The sequence below is a fragment of the Mirounga leonina genome, unplaced genomic scaffold, assembly GCF_011800145.1.
Source record: "Mirounga leonina isolate KUSES-001 unplaced genomic scaffold, KU_Mleo_1.0 Mir_91, whole genome shotgun sequence".
Taxonomy (NCBI): Eukaryota; Metazoa; Chordata; class Mammalia; order Carnivora; family Phocidae; genus Mirounga; species Mirounga leonina.
In genome coordinates, this window is record NW_023270839.1 from 12443904 (window position 1) to 12470754 (window position 26851).

The window sequence follows — 26851 nt, forward strand, 5'->3', positions numbered from 1 at the left end:
CGACGCCTGGGTGGCTGAGTTGGTTAAACATCTGCTTTCGGCTCAGGTCATGATCTCAGGGTCCTGGAATCAAGTCCCTCATTGGGCTCCTTGCTCAGCAGGGAGCCTGCATCTCCCTCCCCCTGCTTGTACATGTGCTCTCTCTCTGACAAATAAATAAAATCTTAAAAAAAAAAAAAAGGCCTAGGTAAATGGAAAGAGGTGCCATGTTCCTAGATTGTAAAGATGTCCATTTCCCCCAAATTGAATTATAGATTCAATGCCATGTCAGTAGAAATCCCATCAAGTTTTTTCTTTTTTTTTGGTAGACTTTTCAAGGTGATTCTGAAATTTATACACAAAGACTAAGGCAATAAATATCTTGAAGAAGAATATAGCTAAAGCATATACACAACCAAATATCAAAATTTATTAGTGACAGTAATTAAAGCAGTGAAATGTTGACACAAGAAAACTATACAAATGAAACAAGTTCAGAAATAGACTCACACATAAACTATCACTTGATTTATGACAAAGGTGACATTATAGGGAAAAGATGGTCTTCTAATAGTGCCCAATCTCGATCCCTACCTCACATCATACAGAGAAATCTTTTTTAAGATTTTATTTATTTGAGAGAGAGAGAGCACAAGCAGGAGGAGGGTCAGAGGGAGAGGCAGACTTCCCACTGAGCAGGAAGTCTGCTGCAGGACTCAATCCTGGGACTCCAGGATCATGACCTGAGCAGAAGGCAGATGTTTAACATACTGAGCCCCATAGAGAGAAATCTATTTGAGAGGGCAGACACAAAAAAAGCACATTCTGTATGATTCATTTCTATAGAGCTCAAAACCCAAACTAATCATGCTCAGTGACCTTTTCTTAGGAGGCTCACATGAAAGAATGTCATGGTACATTGATCAAACTTTTATTCATTTGCATTTTCAGGATGTTGCTAATACCATATGACACTCAACAAATTACACTACAATGTGACATTTTGTACAAATCACTTCACCTCTAGTTTCTTCTTCACCTGTGTTACTTCAGCCTCTGGTTAATTAGAAAAAAAAAAAAATTAAGAGTTTGTGTGTGTGTGTGTGTAGGGGAGGAAAAACTTTACCTCTACCTTTTTAGGGTTGGTGACTGGGGCCTGTGAGTTAAATGGACAAAAGACAGGTTAACAGGAGAAGCATACAAATTTAATTGATATTTTAAACTTTACTTCCATGGGGGGTACATGAAAAAGTAAAAACCCAAAAGAAGTTGTTAGGCTTAGAGGCTTATATACTGTTTTAACAAAGAGTGATAAATTGTGAACCAAATAGGCAAACAAAAAGGGGGCTTGGGCTTTTAGAGGTGGCAAATTGGGGGAAAGTAAATATATGGGCAAACTAATGGAGAATAAGGGTTATTTTAGTAAGGTTTATTTGTGCAGACTCATCTCAGTGCCATCTGTTTCTAGTAATAAGCGTTATTTTCCTCTTCCTAGTACAGAAGAGAGGAGACACCTTTACAAATGAAAATTGGTCACTTTTACAAAGGGACATTGATGCCCTGATTTTTGGCAGAAGCAGAGGCGAGTTATTCCTACATCTGCTGCTTCTCAGTTGCCTTTAGGTCAAAATAATCCTTATGCCAAAGTGGCATATTTTGGGGTGGTATATTATAATGCCCTTAGTTTTCTAAGGGGAAATCAAAGTTCAAGTACTCCAGTAAAGATACTGGTTCCCAAACTACTGTGTTCTGCAGTTAGTTCCCTAATGTGTCTTTTAAAAAAGTTCTATGGTCAAATAAGTTTGGGAAATGCTGGGTTAAACAAAGTTAGATGTGATTTTTTTTCCAGCAAGCGTTCTCAGAACCTTTAATTAACTAACAATGCAATGTGATTCTGCAAAAAAAGGTAATAATTCATTGTGTCTCTGAGCTTATTAGACCATGGAGCATGTTTCTCAGGATTTTTCAAGACTAGTGTTTTCTTCTTATGTATGTTGAGAAGTAATGGGATTAGCTACCCTTGCATGTAAGGGTAGAAGTTTGAGCAGCCACTGAAAGAAGTATAAGCCAAACTAACTGAATAAAGGTGGCACAATGTCCGTCAGCAGTAACCATGCTACATTCTGAGTCATGCTCCAGGGGACTAAGCTCCAATTTGTCCCTAGGAAGAAAAACTAAAGTGTCCAAAACTTCTGGATCCTATGGAATTAAAACCCTTTCTCGGGCACTAAAGAGTACCAATGGATGAAGAAAAAATGGTCTCACGTGTTCATTTCCATCCTTGGCACAGTACAGCTCCAGTTGCATTATTCTTAAACATCTATTAACATGATTGCTTCATAATTACAAAGGCTAACGGCCAAGCCTTTTTCACAGGAAGCAAGGCACTGCTTGTCTTTAACTGCTCTTCTGGCTCATGCAAAAGGGTCAGCCTTTTAAAAAATCTTTTTAATATGTTAACTGAAGAAACATCTCTAAAATGTCATTCGAGTGACTGCAAGATAAAAAGGAAAAAGCCCATTCAAAGGCACAGAGCTAACTAAATGCAATAATGAGATGATTTGGGGTTGGGGGAGTGCAGGATTCAGAACTGACGGAAGTCATCAGACGCGTATGGTACCCAGTGTCTTCCCTCTGGTTATCCTGTTCTGTCAGAATTTTAATTTCAGCAGAGACCATCCTCAATACTGTGATCGACTGATTCAGAGTCCCAATCAGTAGACTTGATCCTTGATCCTCCATTGTCATCTGCTGCCACGTGTCCCCTTCTTCATCATCTTCCATGCTCTCGGAATAGGGGTAAAGCTAAGTACCCAAGTCAGAGGATTGGTTGGCAATATCCTATATTATCTCAAGGATTTGGGGAAAAAAATGGAGAGAGAAGGACTAGTATCTACTGAGCAGCTAGATGCCAGATATTTTCACAAACATTCCTCATTAACAAATGAGGCCTTTTTCCAATTTTGAGAAGAAAGAAAACTGGGGCTTAGAAAGGTTATAAAACGTACCTAAGGTCAAACCAAATGCTGATGAGCAAATGAGGTAGAATTTGAGCGAGGTCTGTGTGAGTCCAAAGTCAGTTTTACAATAGCACGCTGTTTCCTGATCATAAAAAACTCCATTTATAATAGGAGCATGAATGACCCATTTATGCCATTTTTCTCTGTATCTAGTGCAACATCTAAATTTTTATCATCACCCTAACTTCAAGAGACCTGATAATGTTTAGATCATCTCATTCATTTGCCCAAATCAATGGAGCTATTTATTCTCAACTGCTGGTAATGAACTTCCTTAACTCAGCATTTTGTGGAAAAAAGTCTAAATACTTGAATTGCTTCATTTCATGCTCATTCTCTTGCATACATCTTTTTGGTTTGCTTTTAAAAATAGATTCCAAAATCATTACATATTCAGATCTGAAAAACAGGATGGAGGGCAATGAGAACACTAATCTGAAATGGTCACATGCCCGGAGTACCTGTGTCTGTTGTAATCCCAATAGAAAACTCTTCAATTTATGAAGCAGTCATGCTTGTGGCCTTGATTGAAAAAAAAAAACACTAAACAAAACACTGTCCTCGGACTGTAGACTTGCATTCTACCCCGTCTTCCACAGCTGCCACCCTGGTTAAGACTGACTCAGTTTCCTCATTATTTAAAATAAGAATCGATTTCTTAAGTTCCTTTAAAAATTCCATAATTCTATAGTAAACCATAACTCACTGACCATTCCTGTGAAAAAACAATTTAAAATAATTCAAATCCCATTATTGTCCCTTTTAAAATTTGACAAAAGTGAAGGACCCACCTGTCTTCCAGTTAAATTTTCTTTTTAGTGTGACAGAAAATCAAACAGCAAAGAAAAAAGCAAGTCACTACCTAGACAGAGTGATACACAGTGTCTGGAAAATGATTTACTTAATGAGAAAGCAGAGTAATAGTTCGCTTATTTTGGTTGCAGGTATCATGATTGATATCCTCTAAAGGGTAGAGAGAAAAATCAATCTTTTCCAGGAAACACAGTAATACAGTAAAGCTTCTTTCCCTCTTGATTAGCCTGATACTAGAATATTCACAGATGAAAGTAATCCTGTGAGTGCTATTCCTCATACAGACGCCCACAACATCTGCTTCCAAATTCTTATCAACAGAGAAATTATATAACAGACTATCTGGCTCAATCCTTACTCTAGTAACTATCTGGCTCAATCCTTACTCCAGTAACAAACAGACCAAGGTTTCCCAGTACAGTTTCCTTGGCATTCACTTTCCTTTTTTGTTCAGATGTAGTAACACACCTTGTAATAGGAGAGCCTGACTCATCTCCACCACAACCTGGTAGAGCTGAGCAAACACTAGTCAGTCAAAAATATCATTGACTTGACTTTCTTGGTTTCATCTCCTTATGAACTCATTCCTTTAAATATGAGGATCAGAAGCATGTCAGTGGCAGTGTGCAGTTCTTGCCTACTTTTTCAAAGGTTCTCTGAACACTGTCAAGCCTTTAGGTGGAGGCACTAGAGGGGATACTTTGGGGAAATACTCCCCATCAGCCATGCTAGCAGATGCCGAAATGGGGAAGAGAAGTAGTGGGCAAGTTCCTCCTACCTTCTTCCTCTCTTTTCTGGCCACCATGCCCAGGAAGCTTTATAAGCAGAGGTCCCATGTCAGGAAACATCGGTCACACTCACTACTAACTTTACCATCACAGACTCGTCACTCTCTCATTCATGTTGAGGACAGTACAACAATCTCAGAACAATGTTTCTCAAACTACACAGTACATATAAATCACCTGGGCACTTTGCTGAAAAGGAGATTCAGATTTAATAGACCTAGGAGAGAGTGCAAACTGCTACAGTTTTAACGAGCTTCAGTGGATGCTGATCCTTCCGGTTTGCAAACCACACTTGATTAGCAAGGTCCTAGCATCTCTGCCCTCCCGAATCTCGAGTACATTCTACCTTAAGGTCTCCTTGTGGCTGGTTCTTTATCAAGAGAACTAAACATAGCAAAGACTCAGAACCTCTGCATTGTGAGAATTCTATCCTACATGGGGGAGCTAAGTTCACTAACTTTCACTGTCTGGATTCTGGATCTTTCTTCTTGCCCAGATGGATTTGCCAGCTTCTTCCTGCTTAGCTGAATGATATATCCTGGCTCAGCCTTACCAGCTTGATTTGATGCCATTCCGCTAGTGACTCAAACATTAGGAGCACCTGCTAAAATACAGATACCTGGGCCCTAACCCTGAGATTCTGATTCATTAGGTCTAGAGTGGCCCCAAGAATAAATAAGACATCCTAGGTGATTCTAATATATTATGAGACTTTGAGGAAGGAAATACATGTAGTCTCTTCAACTGATTGGAGAAATCTGTATCTATCTATGACTGTTAATGCCTTTACATCAAGGAAGGCAGCCAAGAAAGGTAGGAAAAAAGGAAACACAACTTGAGTATCTGATACTATGAGAGAAGAAACAACTTCTAGTTGTTAATTATAATTATAGTTAACAACTATAGTTAATTTCGGTGTATTCTCTCCTTTTCTTTAGAGAAGTTCACTGAAAATGGAAAGTATGTCTTGTGTATTCTATAGAAAATTCTTTTGGGTGCCTGGGTGGCTCAGTTGGTTAAGCGACTGCCTTCAGCTCAGGTCATGATCCTGGAGTCCCGGGATCGAGTCCCGCATCGGGCTCCCTGCTCAGCAGGGAGTCTGCTTCTCCCTCTGACCCTCCCCCCTCTCATGCTCTCTATCTCATTCTCTCTCTCAAATAAATAAATAAAATCTTTAAAAAAAATTCTTTTAATATAGGTATGATTACAGATACATTCAATTATAAAAATATCAAAGGAATGGCTATTTGCCCTTCTGACTGAATAAATGAAACTGAAGTTTTCAGTTCACACACAATATAATTTTCTTTTAAATATATCCAAGAAGACAAACACTGAGATCGGTTAACAAAATTAAGAACTGAACACTGATTAGTACCCTAAAAAAGCAGAAGCAAATATAAAATACAAAAAGTAGCTTTACTTAGACTTTATGAAGGAAATGTCCTAAGAAAGGCCACAGTTGGGCTACTTGGTCTCCTCTGGGGCCAGTGTGACATCTTGAGGGACCTGAGCCTCTGCTGGAACAGCTACAGGTCCTGCCACAGTAGCACTGAGATCAGATGCAGCAGGGGTGGCTTCTGGACTGGAACTAGCTCCTGTCTGACTGGGGGTGCTCTCCGTCTGACTGCAGGTGGTCTCAATCTGAGAGGCTGAGGATTCTTGACTAGAGGTGGCATCTGTCAGACTGGATAGGTCAGTCTGAGCAGGATTGGCCTCTTCTTCTGTTTCCAACTCTGTTTCCTGACTTTGAGCTTCCTCACCTTCTTCTACCATAGCAGGTGGTAGCTGTAATAAAGTCTAATGAGAAAAAGAAAACATCAATAGGAACTCAAATGAAAAAAACACTGGCTTACAAAGCTAAGCTCTCATATTATCTTACTAATAGATACTGTTCAATCGAGGGTTCTCTAAAACACTGCTGGCCATTGTGTATTACAAACAAAACTCTGATGGCAATGGCCTAGATCTTGCTGACTCCAGAGATCAAAGTATGTATTAAATCTTCAGAGAAGAAAATAATATGAAAACCGATTAGCTTTTTTAGCAAAGAAATTTGCTGTAACACTTCTACAAAAACAGTGGCTGATTAGAAGTGACTGACACAACTGAAGAAAGGGCCAGCCTCAGTCAAGGAGCCATGTGAGGGGTGGGGAGGAACCAAGCCTTCAGACAAAACCATGGCAGAGAGGGGGCAGCAGGGCACGAAGCTTCTGTCCGCACTCAACCAGAACACTGGAGCAGCTCTACATGCTTAGCCTCCCCTTTAGAATGGCTAAAATAAAAAAGGCCATAACAAGTGTGGGTGAGGGTGTGGTGCAACGACAGCTCTCATTCGCTGCTGCTGGGAATCTGATGCAACTACTTCGCAAAATGGGTGGGCAGTTTCTTAAGAAGTTGAACACATTTACTCTGTTTTTCAGCCATTCTACTCCTAGGGATTCCCCCCCACCCAAATACAAAGACTGGTACAAGAATGTTCACAGCAGCTTCCTCTGTAATAGCCAAAGTTGGAAAGAACCCAAATGTCCATCAACAGGTCAATGGGTACACCTGGTAGGTCCCTACAGTGGAATATTATTTGGCAATAAAAAGGGGCTACAGGTTGAGGGTAAGATCCTTGTTTGCCTGGAGAAGGTGGGAAAGGGACTGGTGAAGGATGAGAAGGGTTACCAAGGGGCACGAGGAAACTTTTGGAGATACTGAGTATGTTCATTATCTTGATTGTGATGATGGTTTCACAGGTATTTACATATATCAGAACATATTAAATTATATGCTTTAAATATGTGGAATTTATCATAGGCCAAATTATATCTACATAAAGGTGTTTAAAAAATATGGATATTACATGAATAACAACAACCTTGTTTGGTTTAGCTGGTTTCCCACAAGGAATTGAGTACTTTAAAGGTGTAGTCTGCAAAGAAGATTCTTTCTACAAGAAAAATAAGAGTGAATTTTGAGAAAACTCACCTGATGATAATGATGTGTGGTCTGTATCAAATGCATGTACATGTTGTATACAAAGTTTGCCATCTGGGGCATGTTCTTTATTATCTGTACTTCATGAGATGGTCGCTCTCCATTCTAGAAGGCAAAGAGAAGGTTAAGGACAGTGAGAAGGTTGTTATGCTAAAAGTGAACATTCCAGATGCCCATGTCTCCATCTTATGTAAAAGCACTACTAGGGTTTGGAGGACATCAGAATAGTACCAGGACATTAAGATGTAAGTGTATGTGAGAGCCCAATAACGACTTCATAAAGAGAAGAGATTCAGTTTAAATTTAGCAAAAGGTAGAGACTAGAAGGGAACTACGAGTTACTACCTTTTAATTTCAGGCTGGCAAGTGAAACAGGAGTTTGGGTCTAGGAACCCATGTGGAAGAGTGAGAGCTACAGGATCATTTGAACCGAGAGAAAAATCAACATGGCCTAAAGTACGGTCTCTAATACCTTGTATGTTCCAAAGGCAATTTTCAAGTTTAGTCAGAAAGAAAATATTGAGGGTGCCTGGGTGGCTCAGTCGGTTAAGTGACTGCCTTTGGCTCAGGTCATGATCCTGGAGTCCCGGGACTGAGTCCCACATCAGGCTCCCTGCTCAGCAGGGAGTCTGCTTCTCCCTCTGACCCTCCTCCCTCTCATGTTCTCTGTCTCTCATTCTCTCTCTCACAAATAAATAAAATCTTAAAAAAAAAAAAAAAAAGAAAGAAAGAAAGAAAATATTGAAACTATTTTTCCTATTTATGTTTTTCTAAAAATAAGCTAACATTACTGTTATTTAATATACAGACTGTCATGAGGCTGAATACTCAAAAGGTTTTTTTACTAATAAAGTGCATGATCACATACTAAAGTCCAAACTTTGTGGTATGTTTCAGAACTCTCTGGGGAAGACTGTTAATTGTGGAGGTGTGTTGGCTCCAGCTCCCGGAGACGGAGGTTCAGTAGGTCTGACAGAGAATGAGGGGATGCTGCCGCAGGAGTTTCTGACAACCATCTGAGAAACACTGCTCTACCAGTGCAGGTAAAGTGGTAAAGTGAATGAAGACAATAAAAAATTTGCACTTCCCCCTAAACCATCCTAGAATAAAGATGAACAAGTTTCCTATTTATAATTGATTATAAAACGTTTATAAAGTCTCACCTTTTCTTACTGTAGATGCAGTTCCGAAAACCATAAAGGTAAAAAACTTCTATCAAGACAAAGGATTTTTACCATAAAGTAACAAATTAGCGCACAGAATGTCAGAAATAATTAAGTGCATTAAATAGTTATTTCTCAGAATTAAGCAGGATGGCAGTATTACATGTAGGCAGGTGTTCTTTTGATAGTGGGCACTTTCTGCAAGGGTCACATGATGTGCAAAGACTGCCATGCCGTTACAACTACGAAACACGGTCTTCACAACATGGAAGGTTTTGTTTGTTTGTGTTTATTTGTTTGCTTCTTTTCTGGTGGCTCCGCTAGGAGCTGCCTCTTCTGAGATGCAGTGCTAGCCGTGCAGCCCTCTTGGCCTCCGACACCAGTCTCTTGAGCGGAAGATGGGGAGACGCTCTTAGTGCTTAGCCCCCTGGGTGTCGGGGAAAGCACTGGTTTTCAAGCCTTCTGCTCGTTGGCACTGCCTGATCTCCATGTGCCTCCATTATTACTCTGTTATCAATTAAAGAGCTGAACAGAGGCAGTAAAGTACAGTCATTAACATGGATTCTGGAGTCACACTGCCTGGGTTTTCAAATCTTGGGATCCATCTATGAGATGCATGACCAAACTACTTAACTTTGCTAATCCTGTTTCCCCATACATAAAATGGGGTTAATAAGAAAACCTACTGAACAGGACTCTTAAATGAGATGAAACGAGATAATGTATGGGAAGAGCTAATTGCCTGATACTAGTGAGTGCTCGATAAATGTTAGCATGTATTATTATTTTGCACAGAAAATCGAATTCAGTTCCACAGTGTAAGGAGCACCCTAAACCAGTGATCGGATGATCTATGTGATGCTGGTTCCTAGCTACTGTGGTCATCTATAGGAGAGTGCTGTTCTATATGATGAAGAAAGAGTCCTACCTTTCTACTGGTTGGGAAAGGTTCTGTCGGAATTATATGCAAATGAAGTGGACGGGCAGTAAGCTGGCTGAAAGCTGGAGTTAGTTCAAAACAGTTTTGGAAGAGGGATACTCTTGCGAAGATATACAGTCCAAGTCTGGCTCTAGACATGGCCACCACTAAGCGACGGACATCCCTTTGGGAAACAAAATTAATTAGCATAGTTCAAGATTAATAACATATGCATGCAGCTTTTCTTTTTTTTTTTTACTTATTCTACTAAATATTCCTGTTAAGTTATGGCAATAAAAAGTTAAGCTTCTTAAAAACTGAACAGAATAAACAGATTAAGTTAATCAATATCAAGTGACTAGTTAAACCAAGTAAAGTTACTACTTTATCACTAACCTCTGTGTTGATGTTTTTGTTTTTGTGAGTGGGGGAAATCATGACTAATGCACTGATAAAAAGGTCTAAGTAGCTACATTAGAATTATGGAACAAGAAGTCAAGTCGTAAGAATGTGAAAAAGACAAAAGCATGACACAGTTAAGAAAAAAGATGGGGAGGGGATGAGGCATTATTCATGTATTCATACTGTGAGTTTTGGAGATTTTAATTATGTAAATCATAATGATGCCCCATTCAGACAGCAGCTATACATCTCAATGCTTCCAGAAAAGGATCTGCTTTTTAGAAAAGTTCGTCTCCAAATACATGTTTGATAAGCAAAAATAAGCTATTTTAGAATGCAATAGTTTTGAAACAATTTCTCAAAACATTACATCTTTGTTTACTCTTACATAAAAGTTATCATTCTAATGGAACTTGATCACTGGGCTAAGCTCCAAATAGATTTTGACTTAATGACAACATTATGAGAGCTTGGAGACTTTTCTCTTTATATCCACCAAATAAAATAATAAAATGAACTCTCATTATAGTTTTGTTAGTAAGTCATACGAGATGAAGATTTATATAAAACTAAACGGCTGCTTTGTAATAAGAAGATATTATTCCCATAAATCTCTAGCACATAAATACATCACAATAAATGATAAAAATAGGTTATTGTTTGTTTTGACAGTTCTTAATCCTGGGAGAACAAATGGTTCCTTTATCCTCTAACAGTGAAGCTGAAAGACTGTGTGAGAAAAAAAGTCAGAAATCCTGTGCAATGAAAAATGTACTCTGAAGACTTTTTACCACCTTACCTCTTTTAATTTCTGATACTGTTTCTGACAAATGTAAGATATTAAGATTTCATAATAAAATGCTATCTCTGAGTGTTACTGAAGACTAAAAAGTAAATGTACTAAAATATTTAAGATTCAAAAAATTCAGAAGCAATGACAATAGTTAACTCTACAAAGAATATGATATTGTTATACTCTAACAAGAAGCTTGCCAAACCAAATGCTGCTATAACAATTAATTATGCTTTAAGCTTAAAAAAATTTAAAACCACTTAGCCAAAGCAGTTCAAAATTGAAGCAGATAATAAATTTCAATAATATAAAAAAGTTTTCCTTATGTACCTCAGATGGCCCACTGCCCTGGTTCGTACTAGAGAAAGAAGAATATAATCATTCTGTTGACCTTGAAATCTGTCAACAGTTGTCACCTAGGAAGAAAAAATGGGAGATACGGTATATTTTCAAAGCACAATAATAAGACTCTAGAGAGATAATTTAAATAATATGCTAGAAATAAAAATCTTATCATTAAGATAATCAATCCAAAAAGAAAACATGATCATATACTTGGAATTGAGAAAACCAGTTAATGAACACTATGAAATAAACCTTAGTAACCAGATTAGGCCACGTCCCTATGTTACTACACTTACAGCACTGATCTTTACCTCTGCTGACAACCGAATTACTATCTATAGAATTAACAGTCTTCCCCTACTAGACTGCCCAACTCTCTGGATGCAGGGACCTGTTAATCTTATTACCTGGTATCCCCATTTGATGTCCAGCAGTATAACTTAGTATGCTCACTTATTATTTAACATATTCTTAGTTCTCATGGATAGCATCCTTCTGACACACAAAAAATAAACAAGTAATTTTCATAGTACTTTTTGTTCAGTTTGAAACTATATAACTAGGAAAGTTCATGCAGGTTTCAATCTGATATTGACACTCAGGCATTTATCACTTTTTCACTAATTCAACAAAAAAAGTTTAAGTGCTTATGTGTATAAGCTATAATTCATGGTCCATACCTTTAGGAATTTTACAAAACATTTCTTTTTAATCAACTTCACAGAAGTATAGTTCACATATAATAAAATGCACTCCAAACTTGAAGTGTCTACTTCGATAAATTTTGACAATATATGCTCCTAGATAAGCACCACAATGAAGATTTCCATTATTTCAGGCCCCTTTGTAGTCAAAACTGTATCCCCAAGCCCTGGGCAAACACTGATCTGCTTTCTGTCACTACAGATTACTTTTTGCCTGTTTAAATTCCTTAAAAATGGAATCATAAAGTTTTTTTTTTTTTTGGCTTGAGTTGGCATGTTTTTGAGATTCATCCATGTGTTGTGTCTATTAGAAGTTCATACCTTTTGACTGTTGAATAGTATTCCGATGAATAGATACACCACATTTGTTTACCCATTTACCTGTTCATGTCATTTGCGTTGTTTCTGGTTTGGGGCTTTTTTGTTTTGTTTTAAATTTTGATTCCAGTGTAGTTAACATACAGTGTTATTTTAGTTTCAGGTGTACAGTATACTGATTCAACAATTCTACACATTACCTGGTGCTTGTCATGGCAAGTGCACTCTTTAATCCCCATCCCCTACTTCACCCAACGTACCATGCTCCTCCCCATAGAGACTGTTCTCTATAATTGAGTGTTTCTTAATTTGTCCCCCCCCTTTGCTCATATGTTTTGTTTCTGAAATTCCGTATCAGTTAAATCATATGGCATTTGTCTTTCTCTGACTTATTTTGCTTATAGCATTATACTCTCTAGCTCCATCCATGTTGTTGCAAATGGCAGAATTTTAAATGTCTGAATGATATTCCATTGTGTGTGTGTGTATAAACACACACATATCTCACATCTTCTTTATTCATTTATCAATCGATGGACACTTGGGCTGCTTCATAATTTGGCTATTGTAAATAATGCTGCTATAAACATAGGGGTGCGTGTACCCCTTTGAACTAGTGTTTTTGTATTCTTTGGGTAAATACCCAGTAGTGCAATTGCTGGATCATAGGGCAGATCTATTTTTAAGTTTCTGAGGAATCACCATACTGTTTTCCAGTGGCTGTAGCAGTTTGCATTTGGTTTGGGGCTATCTTGAATAAAGCCGTAATTCATGCATAAATATTTTTGTGGACATATATTTTCACTGTTCTTGAATGAGTATAAGTGAAATTGCTTAGCTGTATGGTAAGTGTATGTTTAACTTCATGAGAAACTGTCAAACTGTTTTCCAAAGGTGCTGTACCACTCTACACATTCACCAGCACTGTTCTAGATTCAGAGTTCCAGTTGCTCCACATCCTTGCCAACAACTGGTACACTGTCAATTTTGCCAATTTTAGCCAATCTATTTGGTGTGCAGCGTACCTCACTGTAGTTTTAATCTGCATTCCCCTGACAAGGAATGATGGTAAGCACTTTGCATGTGCTTATTGGCCATTCCTATGTCTTCTGGTGTAAAGCGACTATTCGTTCGCCAATTTTGTATTGGGCTGTGTTTATTTAACAACGACTGTTATAGATAGGAGTTCTTATATTTTAGATTTAAGTGTTTTGCTCTTACGTGTGGATGTAATCCCTGGAAATTTCTGTTGCCAACCTGACCATGTAGAAAGCTTATCTGAGAACTGGACTCACACACTCAGAATGGCAGAGCAAAAGGATGAAATGAACCTTGGTCTTTGATGACATCATGGAATCACTCTGTAACTCAGCCCTGGAGCCATTTCACTTTTGTCTTCTTGTTATGAGAGAGAGAACTTTCCTTTATTACTTAAGTTTTTCTGTTATAAATTAAAGGACTCAGATATTGAGGTTCTTCTACTTCTAAGCTTTCTATATTTCAAAGTTACTCGTTTCTCATTTTCACTTTCTACATGGAGTGTTCAGTGTGTCCTTGTACTCCTTTCAACTCTGTCTCCATTTCTGTGCTTTTATTTTCTCCCAGCTCACATTTCATCTCTTCCTGAGTTATTAAATTTCTCTGCTTTGTAGCCTTCCCCACAGAAATGGTTACTTCATTAAGCATTTTAAAATTCACAGCCAAATGTGTATTCAAAGTTTTCAATCTGTTCCGGGCCAACATGTTTTTGAAGCAAATGTCTTGTCGGTACGTTTTGCTGCCCTCCTTTTTTTCCCTGTATAAATCGAGCTTGTGCTAGGTTCCTTTTTCTCACTATTTCATCACTGAATATGTGGTTTCTTAGATTAGCTATGTGCCAGAGGTTAAGCTGGGATGAGCTGGATGGTTTCCTAAAGGCTGGGTGGTTTTCACAACAGAAGGTTCTCTTTTCCTCTGCTACTGTAGAGACAAGTCTGCTTTTGGGCGAGCATGGCTCACATGGAGGCTTCTTTGAACCAATCTGGGACCAGAAGGCTTCTGCTCACCCCAATTTCCACATCCACTGTTCAGTAACAGGAACGTGGCTCTTATGCTTCAGAGTGTGCCATTCACCTTCAGAAAGTGTTTTTGCTGGTACTTTCAAGACTGGTCCTCTAAATTCTCTTCTTCCCACATTTTCTTCCTGATCTTAGTCCCCTGATTTGTGTCACCTCACTAAAAATGTCGTTTGTCTTTCCCTCCTCCCATTTTCCTGTTACTCTTGGATGATTTCCAAGAAAAAGTGAAAGAGCTTCCATGTTTACAACTGAAGTCTTAATTTCATCATTAGTAATATATTTTTTATTCTAACCTTTCAGCCTTTTATTGATATAATCAAGTGTCTTATTTGATATTACTCTATACCACACAAAAAATTTTAAAAAGCATAAAAAAAATAATCCTCAGGTCTGAAGGTACTACAATCTTTCCTTATTCTCAAGAAAAAACCCTCTCCCACACACATACAATAAAAAGCAGTACAAATTATACCTTTGCAAAAATGACAAAATAAAAAAATGCTACAATCCTATTTCTACTATAATAGTACATAAATAATGTAATTTCATTATCCTCCATTTTACCAACAAAAAGTTTTAGGATCATTTATTTCTGATTACCATCAACAAAAGTCTTCAATGTGGTAGTTGAGACAGAATTTCACAGCAAACCAACAACACTGATAGGACTGCTAGAGAAGTATTTATAGTTCCTATTATTTCATTTCCTTATGTCTTAAAAGGAGATAGCAAAGAGACAAAGTAGAATAATATAAATAACTCGTAATAAATATAAATTTTCCCATCCTGCCAACATGATGAATAAGAGAACATATGATATTCACAAAATTACCTTATTTGGTCTTCCAATCAATGGATTGCTTCCACATCGTCTATTGATGATGTCACGAATAAGATGCTTTTGCCCATTATATGTTGTTAGAATACTAATCTTATCAGCAGGGTAACCAAGTAAACACATGTACATAAAAAGTGCCACTACATATTCTGCTTCTCCAAGATTCTGTAATGTAGAAATGATCAATTATGCATTTATTTCCTTTTGCTTCAATTCTGCAGAAAGAATGGTTATAACTGGCACGAGTGTTCATTTATTACACCTCAAGAAGTGAAGTCAACTTGGACAAGTGAACACCTTCCATAAAACTAAGGAATAATCCTATCCTAGGTTAACTGATAACATAACATGAAAATCAAAAAAGGAAGACAAGAAGCTGGTTTTCATGTAAAGACAAAAGTAAAATTCTCGAACACCTTCAGAAAAATCATTTACATTCTCCCCCTCTCCCTCTGCAGCCCGCACTCCCCACCCCCACTCTCTCTCTCAAATAAATAAATCTTTAAAAAAAAAATAGAACGCTATACAATATATTTTACAACCTAGTTTTTTTCATTTAATATAGCATAAACATTTTCCTTGTCAGTAAACAAAGTTACAATGTTATCATACTTAGTGCCTATTCATTATATGGAATAGGTAATAGTGTAATTAATACCTACCGATAGATACTTTGGTTGCTTCTCATTTCTAAAATAATATGCAGTAAAAGAAAAAGATCTGATGGACATTTTAGCACATAAGCCTTTGCAAACTTGTCCATTTATTTTTTTAGGATAAATTCTTCAGAGTGAGGACACTGCTTTTAATACATACTGACAATCTGTTCACCAAATTGTTTTCCTTCTAGCATTGCATGAGTATAAAATTTCCCTAAACCTACTCCACACTGAGTATTATTAGAGGTGAAAATACAGTCCAGTGACTTATACTTGCTATTAATCTTTTTTTGTGAATTGCACATTTTTATCTTTATTGCATTTTTCTGTTGGGGTGTATTTTAAAAAGTGATTTATAGGAGTTCCGTATATATATATATTCAGAATTCAACCCACTGTCTGTTAAATCTTGGAAATAAATTTTGGTCTCCAATCAATATTTTTATGATTTCTGCCTCTGGTAATGAGCTTAAGACCTTTCTCACCCTAATGTTATTATAAATATATATATATGTGTATATATTATATATTAAATCAGGATTTTCTTCTTTCTAGTGTGTTTACAGTTTCTTTTCTTTGGTGTACATATCTTGAATCTATTTGAAACAGAGATTTTTGTGTTGTGTGTGAGGTGGGAACTTAATTTTGTTTTTTCAATGGCTAGCCAAATGGTTCAATGTCACTGATTTAGGTAGTAATTCAGCTAGTTAATGCAAAATAAACTTAAAAGTTTCACGTTTTTTCTCACCTGATAAAAATAAGGATTAGGTTCAGACTCTCCCACTCCTTGAAAATCTTCCACATTGATGAGCTGGAAGTCATAAAGCAAGCCAGCATTTGCTGTACTAAACTCTGGCAAGAGCTGCACATGAGGTAGGTTTCCCAGATTCTTGTATCGCCAGTTGTAGAGGTTACATAAGCTTTCCAAAGACAAACCCCGCCCCCACAAACAGGAAATATTAGTGATGCAAAATTTGGGTTCCTAAGGAGCTGTGCTCTTCCTTTTAATTTTCATGTTCACCATTTTGCACTCATCTTTTTAGCAATAATGCTTTTTCAACTTGCCTCCCTGCTTCAAGTAACCAAAGGTCAGAAGACTTGATGATTACAGAAATGAAGCTCTATTGTGTTCTCTGAGATAAATGCTATCTTTATTCCTTAAATAAAAAACAAAAAAACAAAAAACAGGGGAGAGTCTGTAAATTGAGGAATACTTTGAGGTAATTATGAGATAGGGCCTGTACACTTAATATAAGTAAGAACTGGTGTGTTTTCTTCTTGTTCACCTTTTGTTTTAGATTTCAAAATGATATTAACTATATATCTTCTGGGGGCATGAAGAAAGGGCAAGGGACAGTGAAAAGAAGCTTTAGTTTACAAGTCACATCAATTAATCTCAGTGAATGAAGTACAGGAAATATCTCGGTCAGTTCACACCCCATGCCGAAGGCAATATAGGCACTTCCAGATTTGTAGATGGCAGGTTCCTAGACAACAGGGAATTCTACACTTGCTACTGAATATGCTACCAAATAGCTGGATCACGGAGCTGGGGTCCTTAAATAGGTAGTTCTTAAGGCTCCTTTACCTTGCCCTGGCTCTCCCTTGAGCATCAAGGTCCACAGTAGGAACTCCAACCCGGACAAAGCGAGTGAAGAGAGACTGCTCCATGTTTGAATACTTCTGAAAGGCCATATTCTTAATGACTGGAGGTAACTGGTGATGATCACCAATCATAATCCAGCGTTTCAGGCGGCTAAAACCATCTTGAGGATTCTAGAAAATGAAAAGTGAGGAGATGACAAAATACTCTGATTAATATATTGTCCTGTTGGTCTCTAATTAATCACTCAAGAGTCCTGCTATTTAAAAAAAATGGCTTTATTGGCTTACTAATTCTTATTCACCAGTTCCACAGAGAGAAATCTGGAAAATTTATAGAATGATTTGTGAACCACAAACAGGGGCCATCACCCTTATGACTGACAGTGCATGAGGGAGGGTAGAGGGATTGAGAAGGTGAGCATGGAATTACCCTACTTTAAGGTAGGGCAAGCCAAGGGAGACTCAGGTCAGAATTAGGCAAAGCGTGCATAGAAAGAAAAAGATGCCTGCGCAGGGAAATGGACAGATGTCAAAGTAGATACTCTGTATTACAATTAAGCCAAGAGCCAGTCTGAAGACCCCCAAAGCAGTAAAAATTATGTCTTTAATTTCCCACATGACTACTTTGATTTCCTACTTTACACACCTTGTTCCTTGAAACATACCCTGATAAAACACATCCCAAGTTCCAAATAACTTGGCTCATAAAACAACTTTTAGAATCCAATTTATCCATAAATTAAAGCAGTCACTATTCTTAAATTGGGAATTCCACATTTTGTTTTTAATTCTTCCATAGTAAAGACTATTGTACAATAAGAAACATTCTTAAACATCGTCATTAAGCTCAGAAAAATTTAGGCACAAAATAAAGAAAAGCAATGTACTCAGTGAACATCAAAAACAATTCCAGAAACAACTCTAACAAAGGAAATGAAAAAAATAGCTCATCTACCCTCCAGACTGCTTAACAATGTAATTTTCTTGATTAAAATTACTGTCTTTTCAAAACTTAAAGATAAACTATGAATTTTTAAATAGTACTCCTGGAAACAAAACAAACTACTAAATAACCAGTGACTAGATTAAAGGAAGTTTATAGGCTTAAAATAGAATAGCAAACATAATGAAGTTAAAAAGAATATGTAATTATGACAATTAGCACCCCAAAACTGTGTAGATTTTTGACACTGTTCCCCAGAATTCTTCAAACTCTACTTTCTTTGTCTCAGATCTCTGTTTCTTACCTGTAGAAGAAGAGGTATAAAAGTTTCTATTTCCAGGATCTGTGCAGCCTCTTCCATTAAAATGTTGTCATACTGAGAAATGGAGAAAAAGGAAAGCTTGTTAAAAAGACAGCTTGAGGGGCGCGTGGGTGGCTCAGTCATTAAGCGTCTGCTTCGGCTCAGGTCATGATCGCAGGGTCCTGGGATAGAGCCCCGCATCGGACTCCCTGCTCCGTGGAAAGCCTGCTTCTCCCTCTCCCTCTGCCCCTGCTTGTGTTCCCTTTCTGTGTCTCTCTCTGTGTCAAATAAATAAATAAAATCTTAAAAAAAAAAAAAAAAAAAGACAGCTTGAAAGCCAAACAACTACCACCATAACTATAACAACTATCCAAAAAAACCCCAAATAATTTCAGATAAAAATAACATCATACAAATTATTCAAACAGAAAGTTCATAATCTTTTTTATCATGATGCCCCTGCTTTTCTAGTTCAAGTCTGTAACCTCAGGGAAGGCCCCTGAATATACAATTCTACCTTGAAGAGATCCTGCATATCATTTCTTACATTGTATATCAATTTAGTTATTTTCAACTAAGTTGAAAGTTCCTTAAGTTCTACATAAGAAAGAATCAATTTATGATTATATATGAGGTCATTTCCATTGGTATTCTTACCCTGGGTAGTTTTTTGGGCTATTTTTTTTCCCCTTATGAATCCTACCCAGCACTTGACAATCTAACTCTATTTTACCCCTGGCATTCAATTTGTCATCAAAGCATGTAGTTTTATCTTCAAAACTCTCTCTCCATTTCTACTACCACCACCACTAAAATCTAAGCCACCACTCTGACTACTGCCAGAAATCTCTTTTACTAGCCCATCCCCTTCCTGGCTTGCCTCCCCTAAACCACTGATAAAACAGGCATCAGATCATGTCACCAACTGGTTTCAAACCCTTCCCTGGCTTCCACTTATCTTAGGAAAAAGATCCCTGAAAAGGCCTGTAAAAGGTGTATTAATACAGGCCTTTATTCAATTTGGCCCCCGTCTTCCTCTCCTACTTTAAATGCCACCTTCCTCCTTACTAATTAAGCTTTAGCCATGTTGACCTATTTCATTTTCTTAGAAATGGCAAAACCATTCTGGCCTTAGGCCCTCTGCAGTACTATATGCTCTTCATTTTTTTGTCTGCTTGGCTCTTCCTCATCTTTAAAGTACCAGCTTAAAACCCACTTTATCCATGTCTTCTCTGACCTCCCAAGTTAAACCTGATTCCATAGAGCTCTCTCCTTTTGTCTCATAGCACATCACAATATGTAATTCTATCTGTATATTTACTTGTTTGATGCCTGCATCCTTCCACTAGCCCAGTTTCCAGTAACATCAGGCACTGCACACTTATAAGATAATGAAAAATCAAGTCTTTCTCCAACATAAGGAAATTTCATTTTCTTTGATGATTACTGCTCTCCCATCTGCTCAATTCTCTTCTAGATCTATTCTCAACATGTTTTCCTTCCCCTCTACTTCTAATTCTGCTTGTTACTTAGTGTGACATCCTCTTCCTTGTCTTATTGGTAAAATACCTTCTTTGAGAATCTCACTAAGTACAAATTAGAATTCCTTTGTTTTGTGTTTTTAATGTTTTCTCCTCTTAACCAACTGAGCCACCCAGGTGCCCCATGTTTTCTCCTCTTATTTTGTTTCCTTGGAAGGTGGAAGGTAGTAGCATATTTACTCTTTATGCTTAATTAACTCTCTTTTATTTTTTATTTATTTTATTACGGTATATTTTTTTCCAATTTCAGCTCCTGCCAGGGTGCCCTATTAACTCTGTTTTTAAATGAGTTTTTCACATATACTGTAATTTCTGTGCTACTCACTTTTACAAAACTATGGTTGTATTTATTTGTCCAAGACAAGTAGCTGACATGAATTTCCATTGGACATCCAATGATGAAAGTTAAGGTTCAATTCTGTACTGTTCCTTATTGAAAATACTTAAAGGTATGTGGATAGGTGTCTTCTCTAGCTCTAGCTGATGTTGAATTTCCCTATTACAAGAATTAATTAGGTCATCCTCATGGGAGCTTAGGAGGAAGAATTCTAAGATCCATATTTTCTCACAAGTCCCTGTGTGGACTCTGAGGATAATAGACATGATATGCAAAACAGAGTGGGAGCAGCTCAAGATGGTTTAAAGAGCCTGCTTTCTGAAAAATAACTCTGAAAATCTAATGCATTTTAACTTACAAAAAATGTATCTATAGATTCTGCTTTTTAAAAGGCGACTTTAATCACAAAGCAAAATTATGACATAACCATACTGGGCATATTAAGGCAGGAAAAGAGCACATGACTGTGCATGCATGTCTCCCTGGGGATGGCACAGGGTCAAAACACAATGTCGAAAATGCAAATTTATTTATTTGACACAGAGAGAGAGAGAGAGCACAAGCAGGGGGAGTGGCAGGCAGAGGGAGAGGCAGGCAGAGGGAGAAGCAGGCTCCCCGCTGAGCAGGGAGCCCGACGAGAGGCTCGATCCCAGGACCCTTGGATCATGACCTGAGACCAAGGCAGATGCTTAACCCACTAAGCCACCCAGGTACCCCTAAAACGCAAAATTTAACATTCTTTACTGATACAGATAAAAAGAACACAGAAAATACTAAGAGTTGAAGGAATGGCTAATCAGGGAAGTAGGAGACTGCCCTTTCTTCATGTTAAGTAGCTCTACAAGGTTTTTAAATGCATAAACCAGATGCAGGGGAAGTTTGATAAAAATAAAACTTCAAACTTAAAAATATAAAAGATCTAAGGAATACTATCAGCACTCATGCTAACTATATATGTATAGCACATTGTAAGTAAATGATTAATGAAAGTTTGATAAGCTACAAGTAATGTTTTTTAGAATATGCATGTGAAAAGCTGCACAACACCATAAAATGTTAATTATAATCGCATCATTTCCCTTGTTATTAAACCGATATGATTTAATATCAAATACCAAGCATATTTTCTATGTCAGCCCCAAGAACAAAATATTTAGGTGAAAAATTCTCACTACTAATTTGCAAAAGGGTAAGTTCACACCACTAACATAAGTTCACAGACCTTTTAATAAATTATCGTGCTTGTGCTAACCTTGCAGCTGAGGAACCTTCCATCCAAGATAGCAACTGCTCTATCACCTTGAATTTATTTAGCACTTATCCTCCAGTGAGCTCACAACATTTAAAAATTGTCAGTCACTTTCATTAACAACAAATGCTTTTCTAACTTTGAATTCAAAGCAGTACACAAACCCTATTTTAAACAACAGATAAACCAACCGCAGAGAAGTTAAATGACTTGCATAAAGTCAGAGTTTAGGCCAGTATCACTAGCAAAGTTATAAAGAGCCTGCAAATTCAAATTTACTGCTTATTTACTACATTCCACTTTAAACAAGTCATAGGTTATCAGGCTATGGTGCCCATTAGCTCTCCTGTCTTTATCATATGATGAAATCATTTTAATATCTCATCTACAGTCTTATAAATAGTATTCCATATCCTTACATGGAAGGTTTTCCATCTACTGAATGAACAAATAAGTGGGAGTGGATGTGTATTTAAAACATGAACAATGTAAGATACAAATGTCTAATAGGCAAAAAACATTGTCAAATGTTATTTTTATAGCTTTTAGTTATGTTTGGAGATTTTTTTAACATAGTGAAAAATCAATTTACCTTAACAAATATTACAATTTGTTTAGATAATCATATGGTTATGTTACTTAATGGACATATTACTGATAAGCAGACTTAGAAAAATCAGGTCTAGAGTTCATTAATCATACAAACATCAGAGATTTTCATCACTTTCAGAAAAGACATTTTTAAGGAATTATAAATGTGAATGTCAGTAAGAGGTAAGCCAATCTTCAAGGGAAACAGCCTCGGTAAAGGAAAGGAAAGGAAAAGAAAAGAAAAGGAAAATTTAAATAAAAAAATAAAAATTAAAAGAAAAACGAAAAAGAAAAGGAAAGGAAAGGGGAGAAAAGAGAAACCTAACAGCTGAATAGATGATCAATTGAGGAACGAAACTGTAAGTCCCTACCTTGAAACCTAGCTTGACTAAATCATGTCGTTTTAAGGCAGCATGAGTACAAGTCATAGCAATGATTTTGGCTTCTTTCACCAGAAGGTATTTAGATCTGTCCAGTCCACTTCGAAGCAGTTCAGAAGCTCTGAATTCCTATGGGAGTGGGGGTCAGAGAGAGAGTATTTTAGGAAAATAAACACGTTTCATGCATACTTTCACACAATCCAGTTTATCAGACTTAATTCCTGATTAATTAATATATCATAAACTAAGCCTAATGAATCACAATTCTGTTCATTATTAATTAGGTACTAATTGAGTTCATATAATAACTGACACTCAAGCTATAATTTGGACTGTTTTTGTATAAGGTAAAATATTGACAGTTATCAACAAGAATACTGAATAAAATATCACCACAGTATCTACTCAAGGTCCTTCCACAAAAACAGAAACTTTTTCAAGTATTCATAACAAAGGAAATTTAATGCAGGGGGTCTGATTTCACCGGTGACAAAGGAGCACATAAGTCAGCCAGGGAACGAATGGCTGAGGTAACTGAGAGATGAGCAATAGCAGGAAGTTTGACCATTCCTAGGCTAGGACAGCTAAGGGAAGGAGGCAGTGGGACTGCGGTACCAGAATAAGCTACAACAACAATCATAGGAAGCCAGGCCAACAGAAACTGGAGCCATGGAAGAGATGAAACCCAAGACAATTGGTGGAGCAATATCCTAGCTTCTCTATTTCTGCCACATTTTTATTGGCTAAACCCAGCCAGAAGTCAGCTAATATGGGAAGCCAGGAAATTAAACCTCCAAGGATCAGGCCCACCTCTGACCGTGGCAGAAGATCCCCATAGAGCAGGGTAAAATGATGGACAATAGATATTAAATGAGGAGCAAACAAGCCCAAACCTAATATCAAGTCCTATAAATTCTGAACATTATGTCATACTTCAGATATTTTTAACATTTTTGTTTTTTAAATAGTTAAAACATGACAGGTACAGGAGAGGGACTCTGTTTAAATCTCTCCCCACCCCTCCTATGACAGCTACTATTATGAATTAAATGTTTTTATCCTTTTACTTTGTTTATATAATCATAAACATACTCTAATATTGTTTTGTAGGTTCTAAAATTTTACTTATTATTATACTATATATTTATTATTCTGTACCTACCATCCCTCCACCTACCCCCTACCAACACCACGCATTGATATTTACTGAACATATACTATGTGCCAGATACTCCTCTAGGAAGTAGAGATATCATCTTATCTAAAAGGTACAAAGACAAAACAGACAAAGTCATTGCCCCTGTTACCTGAGTAATCCTAAATCATCTTACTGTGGAATCTGAGCCTGAATGTGATCCCTGAGCCTGACTGGGGCTGTTATAGTCTTCAAATGTTTTCCATCATTTGGAAGTGGCAGTCTCAGATTCCAATTCAAAGATACACTGTTGAATCTCTTGAGGAAAGCATTCCTTTCTTAAATGCTAACTTTTATACCAGAAAAGTCAGAATAATGGGGATTAAATTTAAATCTTAATTTTTACTCATTTCTTGAACTAAAACTATAAATGTTTTCAATAATCTCACTTAAAAGTAACAATCTGGTTTGTAAGATGTGAATATTCCACATTTACTTCATTCAAAACAAAAAAACTATCTAAACTTAAAGCCTTTAAAGGCAAGTTAAAAAACCTGAGAATCCTTACCTCAAGCTGAGTGAAGATTTTCTTAATATGCCTGAAACACCCTTCAGCAATTTCCATGTCTTCTTCATAAGATCGGCCTTTAAAAATGGGCTGAGGGGCATTTGCGAAGTATTCATGGAAAGGGAAGAAAGTGGAGACTTCCGTAACATCTGGCAGCGTATTACCTTTATTTTTCACTTTGCTAATATATTCTTCCCAACGAGACATGACCTATGAAAAAAAGGGACTTGAGATTAAAATTCCTAGCTAATTATTATGTTTTAAATGATAAAATAAAAAAGAAATCTAGTAATAAGACCTACTAAGTAAAGGGAAAGAAAAGCAATCCCTGACCTAACAGGACCATTTCTTATCTGAGTCATTGACAGAGGGCCCTTTTTAAAAAGTGACCTTTAAGATTATAGAAAAAAGGTTCTTTAATCAAAAATAGAAAAACTAGGGGTGCCTGGGTGGCTTAGTCGGTTACATGTCCGACTCTTGGTTTCAGCTCAGGTCTTGACCTCAGGGTCATGAGATCCAGTTGGGCTCTGTGCTGGGTGTGAACCCTGCGTAAGATTTTCTCTCTCCCTCTGCCTCTCTTCCCCACACTGCCCACCACGCTCTCCCTCTCAAAAGAAAAAATGTATGTGTATATATAAAGATAAATGAAAATATAAATAATTTACAAATATATATAAACTGGAAAGAACCTCAGTGTCATCTATGGGGCTTTATCTCAGACATAACAGATTTTCCATGTACACTCAAAATGGTATTACTGATGCTTAAAAGACAAACAAAAAAACCAATTCTCTGGACAAAGAAATTCTGTATTTTTTCATTATCTCAGTTTTTCTCCATATATGGTTTTAGCAGCATTTTAGTAAATGTCAACCCTTCTCCCAGACCTTTATAATTTTTCCAATTCTCTTTAGTATATTTACAAAGCACTTCTGTTAAACTGAGTATATATTTGAAAGCTCATTTTATGACTTTTGTGATATAGTTATCCTGGTATGTTTTACTATGCCTCTACCATGCGGTTCCTGCTTAATCTCAATTTTGGTAATTCTCCCAGTCAGGGTTTCTCCAAGTGTGGTTCTTAGGCAGAACATCTGAGAGGCTAAATAAAGATTTAGATTCCTGGATACCACCTCCTACTGAAAGAGAAATCTTTGGGGACAGAACTTAACAATTTCCTTTTAAAATAACTTTCCCAATGTGATTCTTAACATGTTGAAAATTGTTGATCTGTACTGTGAAGCTTCAAGTTTGTTTTTCCCAAATCGATTACTTAAGCCTCCACAAATTTATAGATTATTTCTCCTACTTTTAAAGTAGTTTTCACTGAGAGCCTAGTGATTTTTATTTTGTGCCAAATATACATTTAGGCATGATCTTTAATCCATTATTCAAAGTTCTAAACTGCCTGAGTCCAATGCAGGCTACTTTGCAAGATGATGTATATCTTCTCTGTGTCACAAGAAACCATGGAATCTGATCATTCTGAATCGATTGAACTGGTCTGGGTATTTACTTATGAGCATACACCTATTCTTTCATATATATTTTAAAATTTCAATGTTACAATTTGGACTTAAAACTATACAAACAGCATGAGTACAAAGAGAACAAAGTTATATAAAATTCTCCATTATATGATTATGCCTTAATCTGCTTGAAATTATTAGTAAACTGACTATTAAGGTTTATTTTTGTTCATTTTATTTAGTTTTCTATTTCTTAATGGTTTTCACACCTAAAAAATTAACCCTAACCAAAGCAAAAGCACACCTCTAAACTGAAGTCAAAAGAATTTTTAACTTAAACTCCTACTTTGAAATTAGTTCTAAAACGTAATTTATTTTTGGAAATTTGAAAGGAGAATATGTTTTTCTTCATTAACTGATTAATATGAATAGAAGTAGGTTACAGAACTATACTTTGTTACCACTGGGTAGCTAGCATATTTAGTTATATTTCTACAGTAATAAAAACAAAAAGAGAGATTAGAAAATTTGTCAGTAGCAAGAAAGGAAAGGGAAAAAAATTTAAAAAGTAGCAACATTGGCCTTTCAGTGAATGAGTCATCAAGCGAAGCTATTTAGCCAAGAAAATAAAAGATAATAAGAAATACAAACATTTAATATTCACAAATATAGCTTTGGCAACAGCATACATTTTAATCTACTCAACAAAAAAAATAGGCTTTCACGAAGAATTTCAAGAACCCATCCCAGTTTCCAACTGAAGACCATATGATTTGAAAACTCTTAATCTCTTACCTGATATAAGAAGAAATAGCCTGCAGTTTCACAAGTATATGAAGCATCTCCTGGAACTCCTAGACTCTTTTGTAATCGTTTGACTTCTTCTAAAAGTTCTATTCTTCGAGCCAGGACATAATTAACTCTTCCATATCTAGAAATTTCAAATAAG

General features: G+C 36.8%; 1 protein-coding gene across 1 annotated transcript in view; it reads right to left on the reverse strand.

Annotated features, from left to right (window-relative positions):
* Window positions 1–5773: 5773 nt before the first annotated feature.
* The window catches only part of AQR (aquarius intron-binding spliceosomal factor), a 100299-nt gene continuing 79221 nt past the window's right edge, over window positions 5774–26851 (reverse strand). Inside the window, exons 25-35 of the mRNA XM_034994740.1 lie at window positions 26698–26833; window positions 24434–24643; window positions 22722–22859; window positions 18636–18707; window positions 17372–17559; window positions 16532–16703; window positions 15119–15289; window positions 11193–11278; window positions 9677–9851; window positions 7577–7690; window positions 5774–6400 (exon numbers count right to left, since the gene is read on the reverse strand). Of these exons, the coding sequence (XP_034850631.1) occupies window positions 6068–6400; window positions 7577–7690; window positions 9677–9851; window positions 11193–11278; window positions 15119–15289; window positions 16532–16703; window positions 17372–17559; window positions 18636–18707; window positions 22722–22859; window positions 24434–24643; window positions 26698–26833 (1795 nt within the window). The 3' untranslated portion in view covers window positions 5774–6067. The remainder of the gene's footprint in view (window positions 6401–7576; window positions 7691–9676; window positions 9852–11192; window positions 11279–15118; window positions 15290–16531; window positions 16704–17371; window positions 17560–18635; window positions 18708–22721; window positions 22860–24433; window positions 24644–26697; window positions 26834–26851) is intronic.